Here is a 20,344-nt window from a genome sequence, read left to right on the forward strand (position 1 = left end):
GATGTCACTGCGCACTCACTGTGTGCTCATACTGTGATCACTGTGTGCTCATACTGTGGTCACTGTGTGCTCATACTGTGATCACTGTGCGCTCATACTGTGATCACTGTGTGCTCATACTCTGGTCACTGTGATGTCACTGCGCACTCACTGTGTGCTCATACTGTGATCACTGTGTGCTCATACTGTGGTCACTGTGTGCTCATACTGTGATCACTGTGATGTCACTGCGCACTCACTGTGTGCTCATACTGTGATCACTGTGTGCTCATACTCTGGTCACTGTGATGTCACTGCGCACTCACTGTGTGCTCATACTGTGATCACTGTGTGCTCATACTGTGATCACTGTGTGCTCATACTCTGGTCACTGTGATGTCACTGCGCACTCACTATGTGCTCATACTGTGATCACTGTGTGCTCATACTCTGGTCACTGTGTGCTCATACTCTGGTCACTGTGATGTCACTGCGCACTCACTGTGTGCTCATACTCTGGTCACTGCGCACTCACTGTGTGCTCATACTGTGATCACTGTGTGCTCATACTGTGGTCACTGTGTGCTCATACTGTGGTCACTGTGTGCTCATACTCTGGTCACTGTGATGTCACTGCGCACTCACTGTGTGCTCATACTGTGATCACTGTGTGCTCATACTCTGGTCACTGTGTGCTCATACTGTGATCACTGTGTGCTCATACTGTGGTCACTGTGTGCTCATACTCTGGTCACTGTGATGTCACTGCGCACTCACTGTGTGCTCATACTGTGATCACTGTGTGCTCATACTCTGGTCACTGTGATGTCACTGCACACTCACTGTGTGCTCATACTGTGATCACTGTGTGCTCATACTGTGATCACTGTGATGTCACTGCGCACTCACTGTGTGCTCATACTGTGATCACTGTGTGCTCATACTGTGATCACTGTGATGTCACTGCGCACTCACTGTGTGCTCATACTGTGATCACTGTGTGCTCATACTGTGATCACTGTGTGCTCATACTGTGATCACTGTGATGTCACTGCGCACTCACTGTGTGCTCATACTGTGATCACTGTGTGCTCATACTGTGATCACTGTGTGCTCATACTGTGATCACTGTGTGCTCATACTCTGGTCACTGTGATGTCACTGCGCACTCACTGTGTGCTCATACTGTGATCACTGTGTGCTCATACTGTGATCACTGTGATGTCACTGCGCACTCACTGTGTGCTCATACTGTGATCACTGTGTGCTCATACTCTGGTCACTGTGATGTCACTGCGCACTCACTGTGTGCTCATACTGTGATCACTGTGTGCTCATACTGTGGTCACTGTGATGTCACTGCGCACTCACTGTGTGCTCATACTGTGATCACTGTGTGCTCATACTGTGATCACTGTGTGCTCATACTGTGATCACTGTGATGTCACTGCGCACTCACTGTGTGCTCATACTGTGATCACTGTGTGCTCATACTCTGGTCACTGTGATGTCACTGCGCACTCACTGTGTGCTCATACTGTGTGCTCATACTGTGGTCACTGTGATGTCACTGCGCACTCACTGTGTGCTCATACTGTGATCACTGTGTGCTCATACTCTGGTCACTGTGATGTCACTGCGCACTCACTGTGTGCTCATACTGTGATCACTGTGATGTCACTGCGCACTCACTGTGTGCTCATACTGTGATCACTGTGTGCTCATACTGTGATCACTGTGATGTCACTGCGCACTCACTGTGTGCTCATACTGTGATCACTGTGTGCTCATACTCTGGTCACTGTGATGTCACTGCGCACTCACTGTGTGCTCATACTGTGATCACTGTGATGTCACTGCGCACTCACTGTGTACTCATACTGTGATCACTGTGTGCTCATACTGTAAGATCACCATATAACACCACTATGCAATAATTGTGTTAGTTCACTGTTATCTAAAATGATTCACTTAACTCAAACTTTTACACCCACATTCTTTATTTCCATCAATAAAAACAATCAAACAAAAAGTCAGCTTTTTCCTTTATTTGGTTTCCTTTTCAGCCTGGTGTTGGCGTTGGACAAAAAAAATTCTACTTGGCGAATACATTCCGTGTCTGGTGTTGTTCTGGTGGTTACTTTTAGCTTCTTCACCTCTATTTCATTTTGTTTGTGAAAAGACCTGACACATTGTAAAAACACAAAGAGCAAGGTGTTAACATTACCATTTCTATAGCAGCATCCAGATGCACAAACCAAAACTTAAACACTTACTTTTCAAACATGTCAGGAGCACAGGTGGCAACACCTTCTTCCCATCTTTCCCCGTTCTGTTATACAGACAAAGAACATTGTCTGACGCTATGCTTTTTAAAGCCTGTCTCACCATCTCACCTATATTGGAGCTGCCGTGAGTATGGATGAGATAGTGTACCTGACAAAAACATACATAATGTTGTCATGATTAAAATATACCAGGCTTCAACATTTCTTTTACATGGTATCTGCTGCAAAAAAATAAAAAAATAAAAAAATAAAACTGTGGCTTTGTTGTAAAAATAAACGCTAAATTTATATAGTAGTACTAACATAAAGCTCTCGATAATTTTTGTCTTCTTCAAGCCTCTGACAGAAGGCTTCAAACGTTTCAAAGCTGGAGCACTGTTGTTGTTTAAAAAGTTCCTCATGGGCATCTTCTTCTGCCCGCTTCATGAGGACAGACTTAACTTTTGCCAAGTCATTCATGATGACAGCTTGTCTCTGTTCCAGCATTTGAATTTGTTGGAGTATCTTAGTATTCAGATCTGAAAAATTGTAAAGTTAGATTGTTATATAGCAAAGGATGTTTTATGTCTGTATAAATAAATAATGGCCGTTTCTCAATATGCGTACTTGTCTGTACTTGTGCTCTCGTGGACTTGTGAAACGTCATCAGTCGCTGTCCAAGTACTGTTCCAATTCAAAGTTCACATCTAGCCAAGTTCAGTTCAAATTCCCGGATGTGTTCTTGATCCGCCCCTTTTATCGAGGATGCATCGAGAGGTAACTTGTGCAGACTTGAGACAGCCAGGTATCCCAGAATGCATCTCGCACTAACCAGCAAGCGTCAATAGTAAAGGAGAAACCCCGCATAATTTAAACATATTACTGTTTTTATGTCATGATATGTAGTTTTAAGAGTTTTTCAGGCGAGAATGTGTTGGTTTAAAGCTCAAATTTGTGTTTTATTGATACAGATTGCGCCTTTCTGACAATTTGATCTGACGTTGTCGGAGTTGTGAGATCCAGGCGATCACCGGACGCTCAGCGCTCATGTACCCAGCCGAGAGCAGCCTTATCTCGGCTTGTCCTTCTGACGTTTGCCGCTGGCTCCGTTTTGGCTGAGGGCAACGTGACGTTTGTTCATAACTTTATATATGGCTATTTAACTTTTGTATCCTACTAAAGCGCTGATTTTGTACGCTTGACTGAATTGTTTGCTTTATTTCTTATTGTATATTCTTACCTTTTATATTGATCATTAAAACTGACATAAAACAAAGAGACATGGTTTTGTTTTATGTTATAGCCTATTTCATTTTATTACAGTGAAGTTAATCAGAGTAAGCACAGATAGTACATTTAATATTTTTGAAATATATACGAAAAGAGGCAGGGTTGTTTAATATTTCGTTTTGTTATAAATATATGCACATTGCAGATAATCAATCACTGGTTGCCTGAGACTATTAATATGTTTTTGTTTGTTTTTTTTTAAATAAAACGAAAAGAGGCAGAGTGGTGTTTTATAACAAATTTCGTTTTATTGTTGGCTAAAATATACATAAAGAGATAACCGGAGAAGCCAGAGCGAGCTGAGTGACGTTATCAAGAACGCTGCTGTTCCATTTGCAGAATCACCGGACTTGTGTTCTCCCGTCCACGGGAGCTCGTTCTCCTGAGTCGAACTTGCCAAGTCATAACTACCAAGGATGCGAGTCCGAAGTTTGCAAACTTGGTTTTGAGAAACGGCCAATGTCTAATTCAGTGGTTCTCAACCACATTCCTGGAGGCCCACCAACACTGCACATTTTGCATGTCTCCTTTGTCTGACACACCCATTTTAGATCTTTGAGTCACTACTAATGAGCTGATAACCCTAATCAGGTGTGTTTAACCCCTTAACGCCTGAATTTATATAGCTGTATATAAAAAAATGTTTTATGTGTGTTTTTGCCTTTAAGTAGGTGGTAAATAATGTTGAGATTATCAATTTCACTTTTGCACAACAAATAAATAGAAATTTTGGTATGTTGCAAATTTGCAACAACAGGCATAATGGTCAATTTGGGGTCAATTTGGTATGTTGCAAATTTGCAACAGCAGGCATAATGGTCAATAATAAGATAACAATAACACAGTAAAATAACAGTGAAAAAACAATGTTTTATTTATTCACCCTTTTTTTAATTATTTATTTAAAAAAATCTGCAACTGCAGGTATTCAATAATAAGAATTATGACCACTTTCATGTCACCAACACAATATACACAAACGTTACTGTTAAGGCTATAGGTAACATTGCATAAATTTGAATTGTAGATTGATTTGAATTGTAAATTAAGTTTTCAAATGTATGTTGTTGAACCTGAAAGAATGAGAGGGAATGCACAGAAGCAGTTCTTTGTACTATAACAATGTAACAATGTAACATAACAATGTTACTCCACTCTTTAATTATTTAAGGAGCAGGGGCCGTGAAACACCTCTTGGGTAGCCCACACACACACACACTCACGCATGCACACACACACACACACACACACACACACTCACGCATGCACACACACACACATGCACGCATTCACACACACGTGGACACACATGCATGCATACATACACACACTCAGGCATGCACGCACGTGTTTTTTCTCACACGTGGAATGCACGGAAGCAGTTTTTCTTCTTGTTTAGGCACAAGTGAACATCACATTTTGTACACTTGAAGCTAGTGTGGCCCGTGCACTTAGGGAATTTGCAGCGTTGCCGCAAACTATCGATTTGCGGCCAGTGACCCACAGCATCAGCACGGACATCTTGTGTGGGAATAGCCTTAGTTGGTCCCCTGCGCTGCTTCTTCTTGAACTCTCGCTCCACGTCAGACAAAGGCCGCCCCCTCTTTTTGGCTGACAGATCTTTGCCTTGCATGCAGAGGGCCTGTGCAATGGAAAGCTTGAAAGCCAGCAAGTCCTTCTGCTTCTTCCGTGGAACATTCATATTGTCACAATCACGCCGATAGAGCAACCAGCTGTTGACAACCACCATGTCCACGAAGTGAAAGAAGAATCGGTGGTAGTACTTCTTAGACCTGATGCGGATGCGGTAGTAGGCGATTAGGGCATCAAGTGCATCAACACCGCCCATGAACTTGTTATAGAGGGTGATGATGCTAGGACATTGCACAGACACTTTCCTCCTTTGCTTTCTGTCCCACCTCTCTATGAAGGAAACAGGCTGGGCACTTGCAAAAGTGCTGGCAACAATCACCCCTCTGTTGTCAAACCATTTGACAGCCCTAACCTCCACACGGTCAACAACAGCCTGTTGCTCCTCAAATGTCCCTCTTCCCTTCTTTTTGAGCTTTTTGTCTTCGCTGAAACTGCAGCCTCGCAGGCGATTTTGCCGCACAGTGGCAAGGGCTGGTATCCCCCTGTTTGCAAGAGCTACAAACAAATCGAGCGAGGAAAACCAATTATCAAAGTACAGCAGGTGGTTGACAGAGCCTTCACTAACTTGTGCAAGTTTTAGCACGACGTTTCCGCTTGCCCCTATGTCTTGTGAACCTGGTGGAGGATCAGATTTCCCTGCATAAACATCAAATGAGTGCACCAGGCCTTTTGTGTCACACAAAACAAAGATTTTGTATCCCCATTTGTACGGCTTTTTGGGGATGTACTGTTTTAGAACAGATCTGCCTTTGAATGGCACCATTTGTTCGTCAATAGACAGCATCTGATCTTGAGGCAGAGCTTGGAATTTTGGGAGCAGGGAATCAATTAGTGGCCTAATTTTGAACAGCCTGTCACTGTTGTTGGGTGCCGTGTTGTCATTCAAATGAATGAAATGTTTAATTTCTTCCCACCTGTCGCGGGGCATCACATCAGCCACCTGCTCTACACGACATGCCTTAGACCAGTAGCTCCTAGAGCGAGGTAAGCGGATAACACTCATGTACAGAACAGTTCCAATGAACTGCTCCAATTCTTTCTGATCTAATTTCAAGGCATGGTTTGGATTTTCTTGTGTGCTGTACAGATTGCTCTGATTGACAATAAGAGCCAAAAGTTCAGTGTCAAAAAACTGTCTGAAATAATCAACAGGCTGTTTGATTGTGTCACTGTCTGGCAGAGCACCTTGCCACTCTGGCACTTTTTTTGCAGAGCTCTGAGTCTGTTTCACCGTCTTCCATGCCACTTTGTCTTTGTTTTGTCTCTTTTGTGTCTTTCTTGCAGCTTGGGCACTGGTGCTATCAACCTCCTCATCACTGCTGCTCTTGTTGCTCTCTTCATCCCCTGGCTCAGGAACATATTTGCCATCGCTGCCCGCATCGCCCGCATCTTGGTCTTGAACCTCCTCCTCACTGCTGCTCATGTCGCTCTCGCTACTGCTCTCACCATCACCTGCAGGGGTCAAAATTAACTTTTAGAAATGTGAAAATCTATGGATAATCTGTGGATAAACTGGTGAAAATCACTAGCCATTCAATAGGAAACCAGCATTTTCAGTCTAAAATCTAGTACCTGCCAACATAAAAATTAACCAGCATTTGGCTGGTGCTGGTGCTAATTTTAAATCCTGATTCACCTGGCTTGACAACATTTTCCTCATCACTGCTGCCCCTGTCGCTCTCACTGCAGCTCTCTTCATCACCTGTCTTGGGAACATATTCCTCATCGCTGCCTGCACTATCGCTGAGACAACTATCCTCACTTTCCTCTGGGGGAATTCTGACGCGAGGTTGCGCATTTACGCGCTTGCCGTAAAACACGGAAGGTTTCATTCAGATCTGCATAAAAATAAATAGCTTTTGTGTCTGTATACAGACTATTGAAAATAACTAAGCAAAATACAAAGGATTACCTACATAAGCCATCACGAAAAGCGTTTTTCTATATAGCGCTGGTTATCGGTTAACATTAGGCTTATGGCCTACTGTCGCTAATATGCTACAAAGCTAAATATTACAATAACTTCTAAAATACTTGTCACACATATTTCACCTCATTACATCGAGTGTATAAGCACACAATAAGCAGGTAAGTATTTTTATCTTAGCACAACTTACCTTATATACACCTCAGGATCAAACTTTCCCGACTCATATCCATAACTTCGCGACCGGAGAAATCCTCATGCGTAAACAGGAAATAAGTCCGTCACTTTGCGATCCCACTAGAAACAAGTGCTTGTCGAAGGTTCCTAGGTCCGTAGTGAATATGCACTAACCGGCATTGGAGGAATGCAGACGCTATCTCGGCTGGTTGATTGAGTCAAACGGTTTGTCGCATATTTATGACAGTAGGCGTTAAGGGGTTAATTAAGGAGACATGCAAAATGTGCAGGGTTGGTGGGCCTCCAGGAATGTGGTTGAGAAACACTGGTCTAATTGATATATCACATACCAAACAATTTCTCCATGGTGACTTTGCATTTTGTTTCCTTTGGTTCCTTCCCTGTTATCAAAATTACATACATAAGGTCAGTGAAATTGCATTTATCTAAATCAGTTATATTGTTTCTATATTTATTTTTCTACATCAATTAAACCGTTTTTTCCCTGATCGTTTTATCCACAATGCACATGTAGGTGGTTCACTTTAATTGTGGGGACATTTGGTACAATGTAAAAAAAAAAAAAAAAACACACACACGCACACATACACACACACACACACACAATAAATTATATTAAATTATAACTCACCTGAAGAAGCAGAGCTTTTGGGATGATCATCCTCATGCGTTGCCACATTTCCATGAAGAGTATCTGTGAGAGTCATGACACAAAATTCTCTTATAAGGTACCTTGTGATGTGTTTGCATGTGTTAAAGGGAATATCTATTGTCTCACCTAAGAATACTGGGTTGGGCTGGCTTGAGTTTAAATAACTGTCATCAGGGCTTTCATTGTTATCATCCAGACAGTCACCTGAACAATGTGAATTAGAATGATCAAATTAGCTTAACCAGATTCAATTTAAGAGAAAAAGTGTTTCATACTCACCTGGGGCCGTATTCACAAAACATCTTAAGGCTAAAAGTAGCTCCTAACTTGCCGATTTAGGAGAAACTCTTAAAAATAATGGGCGTGTCAGTCCTAATTTTAGGACTCCTAAATTTTTGCTCTAAGAGTATTTCACAAAGCATTTTAGCGTTAAAACTAGCTCCTAAATCTATGAAACGTTAGGAGTAGTCAAGAGGACTACTTGACTAGAAATTTTACGTTCCCAGAATATTCTCAGGACGTCCCCACTGGTGTTGAGTAACGTTCCCATTATGTTCACAGACGGTCACGATGTGGAGTTCTTTTAAGGTTTGGGGGACGTTATTTGGTGGACCTTCAGGGAACATTCAAGACATTCTCTGAACGTTTAGGGAACCATACTTTATTTGGAAATGTTCTCAGAACGTCGCTGCCCTTATCAAAAACTTGACTAATAAAAGTGGCTGTTCAAACAAAAACTATTTTCACTTAAAGCTCTTTACAGGTATTTCCTGGATTAATATTATGAAACCTTTTCTTTAAATTGCAAATCTCTTGCAGTAAGTCATTAGCTGACAAAAACACACACATGAGCTAAATGTAACTGCTGTATCACTGCATCAGTAACTACACAGTTACTGTCTTTAAATAAAGCAACATGCAGCAGAACATCAGTGTTTCTGGATCATCACTGACTGAAGCACAGGAGCTACTCTTCAGCACAATGGTGACACATAAAAAACAACACAAACAACATTAAACAATAACAGGGGCTGTATTCACAAAACATTTTATCTTACCACTAAGAGTTCTCCTAAATAGCAGTAAAAGTTCTTAGCTAAGAGTTTTCTCTTAAAACCTATTCACAAAGCTGCTGAGACCAACTTTTACTAAGGAATAGACTGAAGTCTTAAGCTAAGAGTAAGGGCGGGGTTGACCTCGTTGCTATGGAGTAAACACACAGTGATTGGCTGATGGGGAGGAGTCAGCGATTTAATCACAGAAATATTGTAGAATGAGGTATCATGTTTCCATATTAAAATAAAGGTTTTAAAATACAAATGTTGCCCTATTCAAATAAATATTTTTAATAAAAATGTTCCCACAGTCAAAATAAAATGTTGACATATTGTTGCCATAAAGGTTTTAAAATGTAGGCTAAGTGTCACTAATTAAACTATACAGTTAACTGTCCACCTCTTGGATGTCTTCATCTTAAGAGAATGCAGAATTCAACCGACAAATTATGTTTTATAAACAAAGTTTGGGAGAAACACATTCAAACGGTCTTTCTAATCAGCATGAGAAGAGGAATAAATACACAGACGATATATATATAAATTATTTGTAAGTGTGAACCCATGTAAACCACTGCCACAGGTAATCAGACAATATTTATTTATTTGTTAAAGATTCATTTTTGGCATCTCATCATAGATTCAAATCTATAAATCAAATTTTTTTTATTGCATTGCATTTTATTGCATTTATGAAGAAAAGGTTCAGCACCTAAGGCTCTATCACTATTGTCTCAATGGTGTTCAGTGTCTTTGGGTGGATTAGGAGTGTTTGTGATTTGGTCTTAGTGACTTAGGAGTAGTCAAGAGGACTCCTAACGTTTCACAGGTTTAGGAGCTAGTTTTAGCGCTAAAATGCTTTGTGAAATACTCTTAGAGCAAAAATTTAGGAGTCCTAAAATTAGGACTGACACGCCCATTATTTTTAAGAGTTTCTCCTAAATCGGCAATTTAGGAGCTACTTTTAGCCTTAAGATGTTTTGTGAATACAGCCCCAGATCTCTCCAGATATCTGCATCTTCACTTATTACAAACCACTCTGACTTTGTTTCTTTCATACAAATCTTCTTAATGAGGTGTTGATGTTTTATCAAAATTTATATATCACCGTTACGGAGGTAAGCGCTTGCTTTAGTTGGGCTCCTGACCCTGAACAATTTGGCTTTATTTTTTCTCCATTTGTTGTAACTGTGTTTTTCTAAAGCATTTGTTACTATAAAATATTGTGAGAAAACAAATATGATTAATTGGGTTTGGATGCTTAGTCATTGATGTTGATTTGATCATCATACAGTGACCTTATTCACTGATCTTCGAATGTTGTGTTTTCCTTTATGTAGACATATGATGATGCATAAGATCCTGTCCTTCTTTGAAAGTTTTTATTCTTATGCAGAAATTATTCAGATTCACACAGACATCAAGATTCTGCGTATGATCCTCAACAATGGTGACAAAATTTTCAGATAAACAGATTAACTCTGAACATCACAAAACAAGCTACTAAAGTCACAAAAAAAATATTTTTTTTAGTGTCACCATTGTTGAGGATCATATGCTGATTCATGATGTCTGTGTGAGTCTAAAAGACACTGCTCAAAACTCTATATAATATTTAAAAAAAATAATAATAAAAAGGAGAGAAAAAAAGTTGATGCAAAACTGACATTTAACACATTCATAGTTTAGACTCTAGGAGAAGACCAGCACTAAACAACCAAATTCATCCGATCAGACTTTCTCCTGCATCTTTTGCTATAACAAATGTGTTTTGAAAAGTTAAAGCAGCCAAAGAAAATCTAATAATTAAATTGCAAAAATCAAGAGCCCATCTAAAGCAAACGCTCTTCTCTATAACGGTGACTTCAAACTTTATTATTTTCTATAAAACACCCACACAGAAGGCGAAGTTCTTGTGCAACTTTGTCTAAAAGTGACGAAAATTCTGAAATTTTACAGAACATTTGGGACATAAAACACTTTTGGTAATGAAAGTGCTGCAGTTCAAGGTTCATTATATGATTTTAGGGGGACGTTCCAATTTGGTTTATTTTATGGTCACATAAGAACGTTACAATGAGGATATTTAGGAAATTAAACTGAACATTGCTACATAGTCTTCTGTTGGTCATCTAATAACGTTCCCGATATGAGTTTAGGGGAACGTTCTATTTTGGTTATTTTATGGTCGCGCAAGAACGTTACAAAGAGGACGTTTGGGAATGTATCAGAACGTCCTATAGTGATAGTCCCCTAAACATTCCCAGAACATCCTGAATGTTCCCTGAAGGTCCACCAAATAACATTCCCCAAACCTTAAAAGAACTCCACATCGTGACCGTCTCTGAATGTTCTGGGACAATTAACGTTATTTGGTGGACCTTCAGGGAACATTCAGGATGTCCTGGGAATGTTGAGGGTACTATTACTATAGGTTCTGATAACTTCCCAAATGTCCTCTTTGTAACGTTCTTGTATGACCATAAAATAACCAAAATGGGAAGTTCCCCTAAACTCATATCGGGAACGTTATTAAATGATCAACAGAGGACCGTGTGGGAACGTTCTGTTAATCTCCCAAATGTCCTCTTTGTAACGTTCTTTTTTTGACCATAAAATAACCAAAATGGAACGTCCTCCTAAAGTCATATAAGGAACCTTGAACTGCAGCACTTTCATTACCAAAAGAGGACGTTTTAGGAACGTCCCGAATGTTCTGTAAAGGTTCAGAAATTTCATCACCTTTTGAGAACTTTTAGGGAACATTGCGTAAGGTCCTGAGAACGTTGCCTTCTACGTGGGTAAGACCAAATCACAAACAGTCCTAATCCACCCAAAGACATTGAACACCATTGAGGCAATAGCGACAGAGCCTTAGGTGCTCAACCTTTTCTTCCCAAATGCAATACATTTTGATTTATAGATTTGAATCTACGATGAGACGCCAAAAAAAATCTTTAACAAATAAATAAAGATTGTCTGATTACCTGTGCCAGTGGTTTTCATTAGTTCACACTTACAAATGATCGAATAGAGTAAAAAAAAAAAAAAAAAAAAAAACATATATATATATATATATATATATATATATATTAACTGTATATACTAGTTTAATTAGTGACACTTAGCCTATATTTTAAAACCTTTATGGCAACATTTTATTTTGAATAGGGCAACATTTGTATTTTTAAACCTTTATTTTAATATGGAAACATGACACCTCATTCTACAATATTTCTGTGATTAAATCACTGACTCCTCCCCATCAGCCAATCACTGTGTGTTTACTCTATAGCAACGAGGTCAACCCCGCCCTTACTCTTAGCTTAAGACTTCAAGTTGGTCTCAGCAGCTTTGTGAATAGGTTTTAAGAGAAAACTCTTAGCTAAGAACTTTTACTGCTATTTAGGAGAACTCTTAGTGGTAAGATAAAATGTTTTGTGAATACGGCCCCAGATGTTTTGACACACAGAGCTTTCTGAATAAGTGGACTCTTGACTACTTTCAAGAAAAGACATAAGACATTCAAAATCTGCAAATAAAATTATAAAGCTGATTCTGCTAAGTTCCTTAGATAAGTTAAAACACAAGCTTACCATGGTATCTGGGAGTTTTGGCCAGCTGAACATTCTTTGTCTTCAGACCAACTCGCTTCATTGCATTTCTTGACTTCTTTAAATGCACATCATCTGTTTATCACATTAAAATGAGTATGATCACCTAATCTTTTGCCATAACAAACCTTGTATACACAATGAATAAACAATGTATACACACCTGGTATCCTGGTTTGCACTGTAATTTCTTTATAAGTCATGTGATGTTGTTGAAGATCATGAAATTCTGAGAGGAAGATATAGAAATAAGTGGCTTAATGTACATCAATACATGAATGCATGGGTTTTCTAACCGGGGTCAGGGGACCCACAACAGGCCTCCAGAGGGTTGTAAGGGTCTTCATAAAATTCATAAAAAACATAAATATTAATATATTCAAACATTGTTACAGTCACATTTTTAAGTTCTTGATAGAGACATTTAAGTGTTTATATTTGTTTTTTATCTGTAGTATGGGATTTGTATTTCTTTGTAAAACAGAATTCTTTGTAAAGCTTCTATAAAACTAATACATTTGAACTAAAAATGTTTATCTTCAGGTTTACATGTCCAACATTAGTCCTTAGCTAAAGGTTCATCATATATGGTGGGTTTTGGCAATATAAAGTGTAAAAACCTCTGCATAGTAACACATTATACACACCATTAATACATGAATTTATCTTTTGTATATGTGTGTATATGTTTAAATCACCTGAGACATCAGAGCTTGTGGGCTTGGGATCATCCTCATCTTTTTTCCCACTTCTCTGAAGAGTATCTTTAAAGATAGATCATGCAGAAGAAAAATATTTTTTATTAAATAAAAGTTTAGTTAAAAAGTTAAAACACTGTCACACTGAACTTTCTGAATGAGCTGAATATTGACTAATGTTCAAAAGAAGAAAAAAACAAACTAATAAAAAATGGATTGAAAAAACATAAAAGTGCTTTAGCAAGTTCAAAGTTCTACATCAAAGTTAAAACAGGCTAACCATGGTATATAGGAGGTTTGGGCAGTGGGACATTTCTTGACTTCAGACCAGATTGCTTCACTTCATTTCCTGACTGCTTCAAGTTCATATCATCTGTTTAGTACATACAAATAAAGAATGATCACAGAGTTATGGCTAAATTGTTTTCTGCATACCAATCATTTCAATATATACAGACCTTCACAGGAAGATGTCTCTGAATTGATGTCACTTTCATCACAGAGCTTATTTTTCCTTTTTCTCTTCTCAGGTAATTCCACAACTGCAGGGTCTGTCATTGAATAAGTAATTGAGTCCTCTGCTGCTGAGACCCCCGTTGTGTAATCTGAGATGTATTGATTTGCTTGATCATAGTCTCCTGTAAGTGGTAAATTTATGTATACTATGTGTATAATGGAAATTCAGTCAACTATTTATTCATCATAGAATACATAAATATATTATGATTAGTAAATTTATAAGACCACCTATCATATCAGAAATGTTAAATACTTATGTAAAACTAAAATTGTGATTGTCTTATATTAGGCACAACAACTTGAATTTGTGTTCTTATACCCACATTTCAGCATCACATTCATTTTCAATTCAAATGCACCATTATTGCAATTTCTTACCAATTGATGGTCCAACGATCTTCACAATGTCATAAACCTTCCAGTTAGGGTAGTGTTTCTCAACGGGGGCGGTACCGCCCCCCAGGGGGCGTTCAGAGAACAACGGGGGGCGTTGGAAGCAAGATTTTTAAAAGGGGGGCGTTCAGGTGTTCTTGGGGGGCGTTCACGAGTTTACACCAAAGATCCAGGCAAGACAAGATTAAACGTGTAATACTTGCAAAAGAATTGCCTACAACATTCTAAAATCTGCCAGTTTAACGCAACATGTCAGCTAGGCTATGTATCGTTTCTTTTGCAACGATTATTTTTCCAGTCATAGACCAGCGCTCAAGCGCTGGCAAGAATGTGTTTCGCGCTGACAACAATCCGGTGGTGGCTTGAATCCAGCGCTGACTACCACGCAGCGGAGGAATGGAAAGTTGACAAGCCATTATTACTCGCAAGACTGTAAGGAGAAAATGACAATTTGATGGATGATTAATTTAAATATATTCTGTAATCACATTTAGGTAATTTCGCCATCACATCGGAGCGCAAAACGCTGCTTGGATAATTTCAAGATAGGCTAGTTAAAAATAATTAATAATACATTAATAATTTAATAATTGTTCATATGTGTTTATTCTTGTTAGAAGATTTTTTTTTAATTTTACTTATTATGGACACAAATTAATCATGACAAACCAAATAAATTTGAATTGAATTAATTATACCATTGATGATAACATTAAGCTGATACCAAGGTATTTAAGCCTATAATTATAAAAAATTGTTATGAAAATCATGACTGCATTTATTTATTTTTTTCCAAAGTAAGATTAATGTAAGCAGCTTCTTGCAATACTCACCTAAATGCGTAATAAATCCTAAGTGCACACATTAGCGCTGAAATGACCATATAGCAGCCTATGGTCGTTTTTACTGTCCAGAATTATCAAAGAAATTCAATGGGCAGACGCAGATTATCTTGAGTTTTGCGTTAGTTCAAATGCGCGTTAAGGTGATGGAAACCATTGGCATACTCATGGTGTGTAGTGACCATTTGTGCGTAAAACACCATGGCATTATGTATTAGGCCCAACAAAGTCTGACAAACAGCCCTCGACATAGAAATCAGATGTTTAAACTCGTAGTTATTTTGTGCGCGAGCGCGTTCATGTGGAAACTGCCAGTGTATGGGCATACTTGTTTAACTAGTATTTCATCACTTCTTCTGCGTCTCCTCACAGCATTTCAATAAAACGATATCCAACAACACAAATAGCTCTCTCTATAGTCACAAGTTCCCTTCATAATGCAAAACATGCAACTTGCACGCTTAAGTTTCAGAAAACATCGTCATCGAAGTTTATATATCTATAATTTATGTAATTATATAGCCTAATTTATATGTATTCTTTATATCACAGGTTTTCAAACCCTGTGTCACGAGACTTAAAAAATGGGTTGGCATTTTCATAAAAGCATAGTCTAAAATGAATAAATAAACAAAATATATTTGACTTAATTGATTAACAAAGCGAAAGAAAAAACTGTGCCCAATAGTAGCCTATATACTGCTGAGTTTGATTCATTTTTGTGAGGCGCGGCGCTCCACAAACAAGTTCAAGGAAAGGAAACCGAGATGGTAAAAAGCGAATCCTGTTTTCTTTATTTTGCAAAAGCATGTTCTGTTTTTAGTGTGAGTGTATAAAAGTAAACTTCGCAGTATCGAATAATGTCTTACTCATATCTGTAAATTACGGAGTATTTAAGTTGTTTCTGCTGGTATAAGGAAACAGTCGAAGTGATTGCGCCGGCGCCTCGCGTGCGCACTCAACATATTCATTGCAAACTTGACATCGCAGCCTGTTCATTATCAAAATAAAATACCATCAGCCAAACATATAAAAAATTACATTGCTACTACATACTCCGTAATATCCTATCTGTGCCGTTAAGCGTGACCACCGCTAAAACTGGTTCTGCCAAACACATTTTTGCTCACTTGAAGAGGATGATTTTTTTTCGTTGATATTGAAATGGGAGTGAAGTACAAATACTATTTGACACAATAAATACAAGTTCAGCATCCAAATACATTGCTAATATGGAAACATTTGAATTTGTGCCGAACGAGAGGCTGCTTGAGAACGCCGGTTTTTACTTTCAGTTTCGCTTCAAATTATTTCGTTTGGGCTTGTTTATAGCTACTTACAAGTTTTTATTCTTGTTCTGTATATATTATATATTTTAGTATTCTTATGCTTGACTTGACTTGGTTTGGTCGCGTCAATTAAAAATAAATAAATAAATACATAAATAAATAAAAAATAGGTCGTTCTTTAAAAAAAAAAGTTTGACAGCCACTGCTTTATATTTTGCTTATGTGTTGGAAAACACAAAACCCGGCATGGACCGCTTTTGGTGTTATATGAGAGGGGGATCCCCAAATGAGGTGCCGGATCAGATTTCGGAGGTTCCGGTTCCAGCTTGTCCCGGATGCCTGCCACTGTTCAGTCAAATCAAATCTGCTATGTCATAGTGATTCAGGATAAGACAAAAACACGGTTTGGAAAATGGATTCATGATGTAGGCTAATGGTGTTTGGGGGGCGGTAAAGGACCTGGATAATGGACAGGGGGGCGTTGGCCCAAAAAAGGTTGAGAACCACTGAGTTAGGGTTTGGTGGAGAATTGTTTTTAATGTTTGAGAGTGATGATGTCCATCGACACTTCAATGTTCCATTGTCATCAAAAATCCAACTGATTGGTACAACAGATGTCTGTCCATCACCGAATAAACAAATTCGATACTGAAATACGCACGCACACGCACACGCACACACACACACACGCACACACATTATTCATAGTCTTTGGATCAAAATCAGGATAACATGCAATAAAAAAGGCAAAAACCCTGCCTTACTGACTTACTTGACTTACTAATCAAACTGAATGCATGAGCGGTATAAGCGCTACCGCATTGTATTCATCTTTATCAATCAATGACAAAGGTATCATGATTGCTTTATGTCTCAGTTGAGTGGTGTCAGTATGTAACATTTTAGTGTGATTCCTAAATCCTTTGAATATGCCAATTATTCTGGGGTCACATGGCTTAGTGTACAAAGGTTCCATTCTGCAAAAAACCTCACAAAAAATCAGATTTTCTTGAACTCCATGTATAAGGCAGTAGCTATCATTGGTCATTCTGTAACATGATCACTTGAACCGCGGATAAACCTCTTGATTTGACCCATATTGTTCTCAAACTTGTACGCTGAACAATAGTGTAATGATCTGTTGTAATTTGCAACATCAGTGAGATGTAGCAAGCAATGCACATTATATGAGATGAAACTCATGCTATACAGGCTGCTACCTTTTTCAACAAAATATGTTAACAGCTCATCTGCATAATCATGATGCTCCATTAGGTTTTCACTGTACAAGATGCGCATTCCAATACTAAGTGAAAGGAAGTGAATATACTTCTCCTTATCGAGAACATATTTCAAAATCACTGGTCCAGTATAAAGCAAAAATGTTCGGAATTCAGTTGCTTTCCAGTGCTTCAGTTCATCTAACCCCCTGGGTTTCCTATTGAATTCAGGAGGTATGTGATGTCGGACAGCTTGATGAAAATAAGTAATGGTGCTAAGATGTCCAGCTGATAATCTATGGGCCAAAGGTCCTTCTTTCCACAGCATCAACATTCGCTTAGTCACTCCTAGATCTACACAATGCATGGGATCTATTGGGAACTGCCTGATCATATCAATGTCCAGATTCAAAAGAATGCTATCTGTTTTGTGATGTTCAGGATTTGTCTTCTGTCTAAATGACTCATTGGTTCTGAGATTTCCTTTATACAAAAAAAGCATTTTGCTCTCATGAACTCCCTTTACATCACAAAAGTCACAGCCATAGCGGCCATTAAACTGAACTATTCCTTTGATGAGGGCTCGTGCTGGTGCATCACATATGATGTTTTTGAGGACAATTCTCTTCCCTTTAAAGCCTGTTTCCATCAGTTCTTGCAGCTCCTCCATAAAATCCCTCAAAAACTCCAAATCATTTGGTTTCTTTGCTCCAGAAAACAGAGCAACAACAAAAGGACTGTTTTTCACTTCATCAATGTTGATGACAGCACACTGAAGTGGCCACATTGTGAGGTTTTTGGACTTGAAAATGGGTAGGCCATCAATATTCAAAGAAATCTCAAAGTGGTCGTATTTTGAAGTGTCTTGCTCAGACAGAGTATGCGTAAGACCTTCCTTTAATCCAAAATATGTGTATTTGCCACCTATCAAAAACAAGATTTTACAGTTCAGTGAAATTTCTGAATAATATTGCCAAATGAGTGCATGGACATTTTCAAAGTTAAAATGTACCTGATTTTTCTGTTATTCTCAAACTGCCAGAACGAGGTGTTTTCAATAGTGTTCGTCCGTCTGCTGGAACATCAATGTCATGTTCCTTCAAAATCTTAAGCAAATGAGTGAGAGAGGTCATGGAGATGTTGAATTTCATTGCCCACTCAGACAGCTTTTTCTCCAGAGACAAAGCTAGCTCTGAGTTACTTTCACTGGTAACATCCATGGAATCATTTAGTCTATCAATTTCATACCATAGCACTTGATCTTGCATATTAATTATGGTATTCTGTTGTGATTCTGAATCATACTGTTCTTGCAAGTCTTCATTTAGATGCTGCTCCACAACATTCAGCATATTTCCTGAGTCGTCTGATGAGTAGTCTGATTCAAGTTCTCTGGAGGAGTGTTCACTATCAGAAGTGTTTTCATTTTTTTTCTGAAGAGCCAAAATGATCTTTTTTGATTTTCTACGAGCTTTTTGTTGCTGTCTTTTCAATGCCTTAATTTTTGTTTCCAAATCCTAACAGGCCAAAAAGAACTTCTGTATTAGTAAAACATTATATGAAACATAAATCTTTTACAATTTTTTTTTTGTTTGAGAGGACAACCTTAGCCACTCTCACTGATTACTGTATTTGATAATTGTTTAAGAAGTCTTCTTTGGACAATTGTTGTGTATCCTAAAGAAAGTGTGTATCATAAAGTACTTTAAACTACACTTTTGTAGATCTACACTTTACATTCTTAATGATGTAGTGTTGCATCTGATGTCTGGGTAAAGTTGCTTGTTATGTTAATAAGAGGATGAATGTCAGTCACTTTGAGTTTTGGTAAATGGGAAGTGACGTTGAAGCTTTTAACATAAAACAGCTACAGTTCCGCAGATAGAAGTTGTTGTTAAAAAACTAGTCATATAGCGTGGTGAAATAAGGCTTTTTATCTTTAATATGAGTGTCTAAGAGTAGGCGTACTTCATCTTTTTATCCAAAGAGCAATGATAGTTTACGCTATTCCACCAGTGCAGCATTCTTGCTTACTGTTGTTTTACAGCGCTTGTTAATTATTGAAATATAAGTATAAATAAAAAAAAAGAATATATTGAAATATAAAGTTAGTAATGTTGTAATGATCTGACATAACAGGCCTAACAATTCACAAATACTGATATGCAAACTAGCTGCAGCTAGCAATTTTGGTGTGATTACTGAAGGTAAAATGGCTGGTGCACATGTAGCATGTGTGAGCAGTACTCTGCTAAAAAAAAAAAAGACCAGACCACATTGCACATCTAAAAGTATGTAAATAGGCCACTCACCATTTCTGCGGTGTAACAATACCATGCACAACTTTTTCTTCTTCTTTACATGTTTTATGGTGGTTGGAAGACCAGCTTAGATGGTGCATTTACCACCGCCAACTGGACCGGAGTGTGAAGCATTCACAATGAGCTCACGCTTTACACACATGCTGAGGATCACAGTATGAGGATTGTGTGATGTCACTGTGATCATCGCATGATCTCACGTGTTGACTGGGTTACGTGTTACTTCCCCAACACATCTACTACTTATGCAAACCTTGATCCCACTACAAACAATACAAAACTACAATGCTATAAGATTCAGAAATGATTAATTCATTCTTTACCTGAGTCTTCAGTTTATGACAAGCTGATTAAGCTCACCTCACCTCTTGTCTGACAAGTCTTCGGGTTTAAGTCATTCCTTAATGACGTGACAGGCAGTCCCATG

At 38.4% G+C, this 20,344-nt stretch overlaps 3 protein-coding genes across 5 annotated transcripts in view; all 3 read right to left on the reverse strand.

The window, feature by feature from the left end:
* The window catches only part of LOC125271359 (complement C3-like), a 731,185-nt gene that overhangs the window by 393,754 nt on the left and 317,087 nt on the right, over nucleotides 1–20,344 (reverse strand). The gene's annotated exons all lie outside the window — the stretch shown is intronic.
* LOC125271355 (piggyBac transposable element-derived protein 2-like) lies at nucleotides 4,143–7,628 on the reverse strand. 2 transcript variants are annotated; one of them, XM_048195417.1, is made up of 3 exons: nucleotides 7,307–7,628; nucleotides 6,826–7,027; nucleotides 4,143–6,641 (listed from the first exon to the last, which is right to left on the reverse strand). In XM_048195417.1, exons 2-3 carry the CDS (start codon nucleotides 7,019–7,021, stop codon nucleotides 4,894–4,896), a joined length of 1,944 nt encoding a protein of 647 aa, XP_048051374.1. In that variant the 5' UTR covers nucleotides 7,022–7,027; nucleotides 7,307–7,628; the 3' UTR covers nucleotides 4,143–4,893. The 2 variants fall into 2 exon arrangements, with proteins under 2 accessions (XP_048051374.1, XP_048051375.1); XM_048195418.1 differs by lacking the exon at nucleotides 6,826–7,027 and having other exon boundaries at nucleotides 7,307–7,626.
* On the reverse strand, nucleotides 16,760–20,147 carry LOC125271358. Of its 2 annotated transcripts, XM_048195425.1 has the most exons (3): nucleotides 19,909–20,147; nucleotides 18,609–18,702; nucleotides 16,760–18,520 (listed from the first exon to the last, which is right to left on the reverse strand). In XM_048195425.1, the coding sequence occupies exons 1-3, from the start codon at nucleotides 19,909–19,911 to the stop codon at nucleotides 17,421–17,423; spliced, it is 1,197 nt and encodes a 398-aa protein (XP_048051382.1). In that variant the 5' UTR covers nucleotides 19,912–20,147; the 3' UTR covers nucleotides 16,760–17,420. The 2 variants fall into 2 exon arrangements, with proteins under 2 accessions (XP_048051382.1, XP_048051381.1); XM_048195424.1 differs by lacking the exon at nucleotides 19,909–20,147 and having other exon boundaries at nucleotides 18,609–19,140.

Source organism: Megalobrama amblycephala, linkage group LG7 (assembly GCF_018812025.1).
Source record: "Megalobrama amblycephala isolate DHTTF-2021 linkage group LG7, ASM1881202v1, whole genome shotgun sequence".
Taxonomy (NCBI): Eukaryota; Metazoa; Chordata; class Actinopteri; order Cypriniformes; family Xenocyprididae; genus Megalobrama; species Megalobrama amblycephala.

Bases quoted from the DNA above. Each gene is read 5' to 3' on its own strand.
- LOC125271355 (XM_048195417.1), bottom strand. From the start codon at position 7,021: ATGAAACCTTCCGTGTTTTACGGCAAGCGCGTAAATGCGCAACCTCGC. The intron at 6,642-6,825 runs GTGAATCAGGAT...TGACCCCTGCAG, and splicing joins GGAAAATGTTGTCAAGCCAG to GTGATGGTGAGAGCAGTAGC.
- LOC125271358 (XM_048195424.1), bottom strand. From the start codon at position 18,948: ATGCTGAATGTTGTGGAGCAGCATCTAAATGAAGACTTGCAAGAACAG. The intron at 18,521-18,608 runs GTACATTTTAAC...TGTTTTTGATAG, and splicing joins GAGAATAACAGAAAAATCAG to GTGGCAAATACACATATTTT.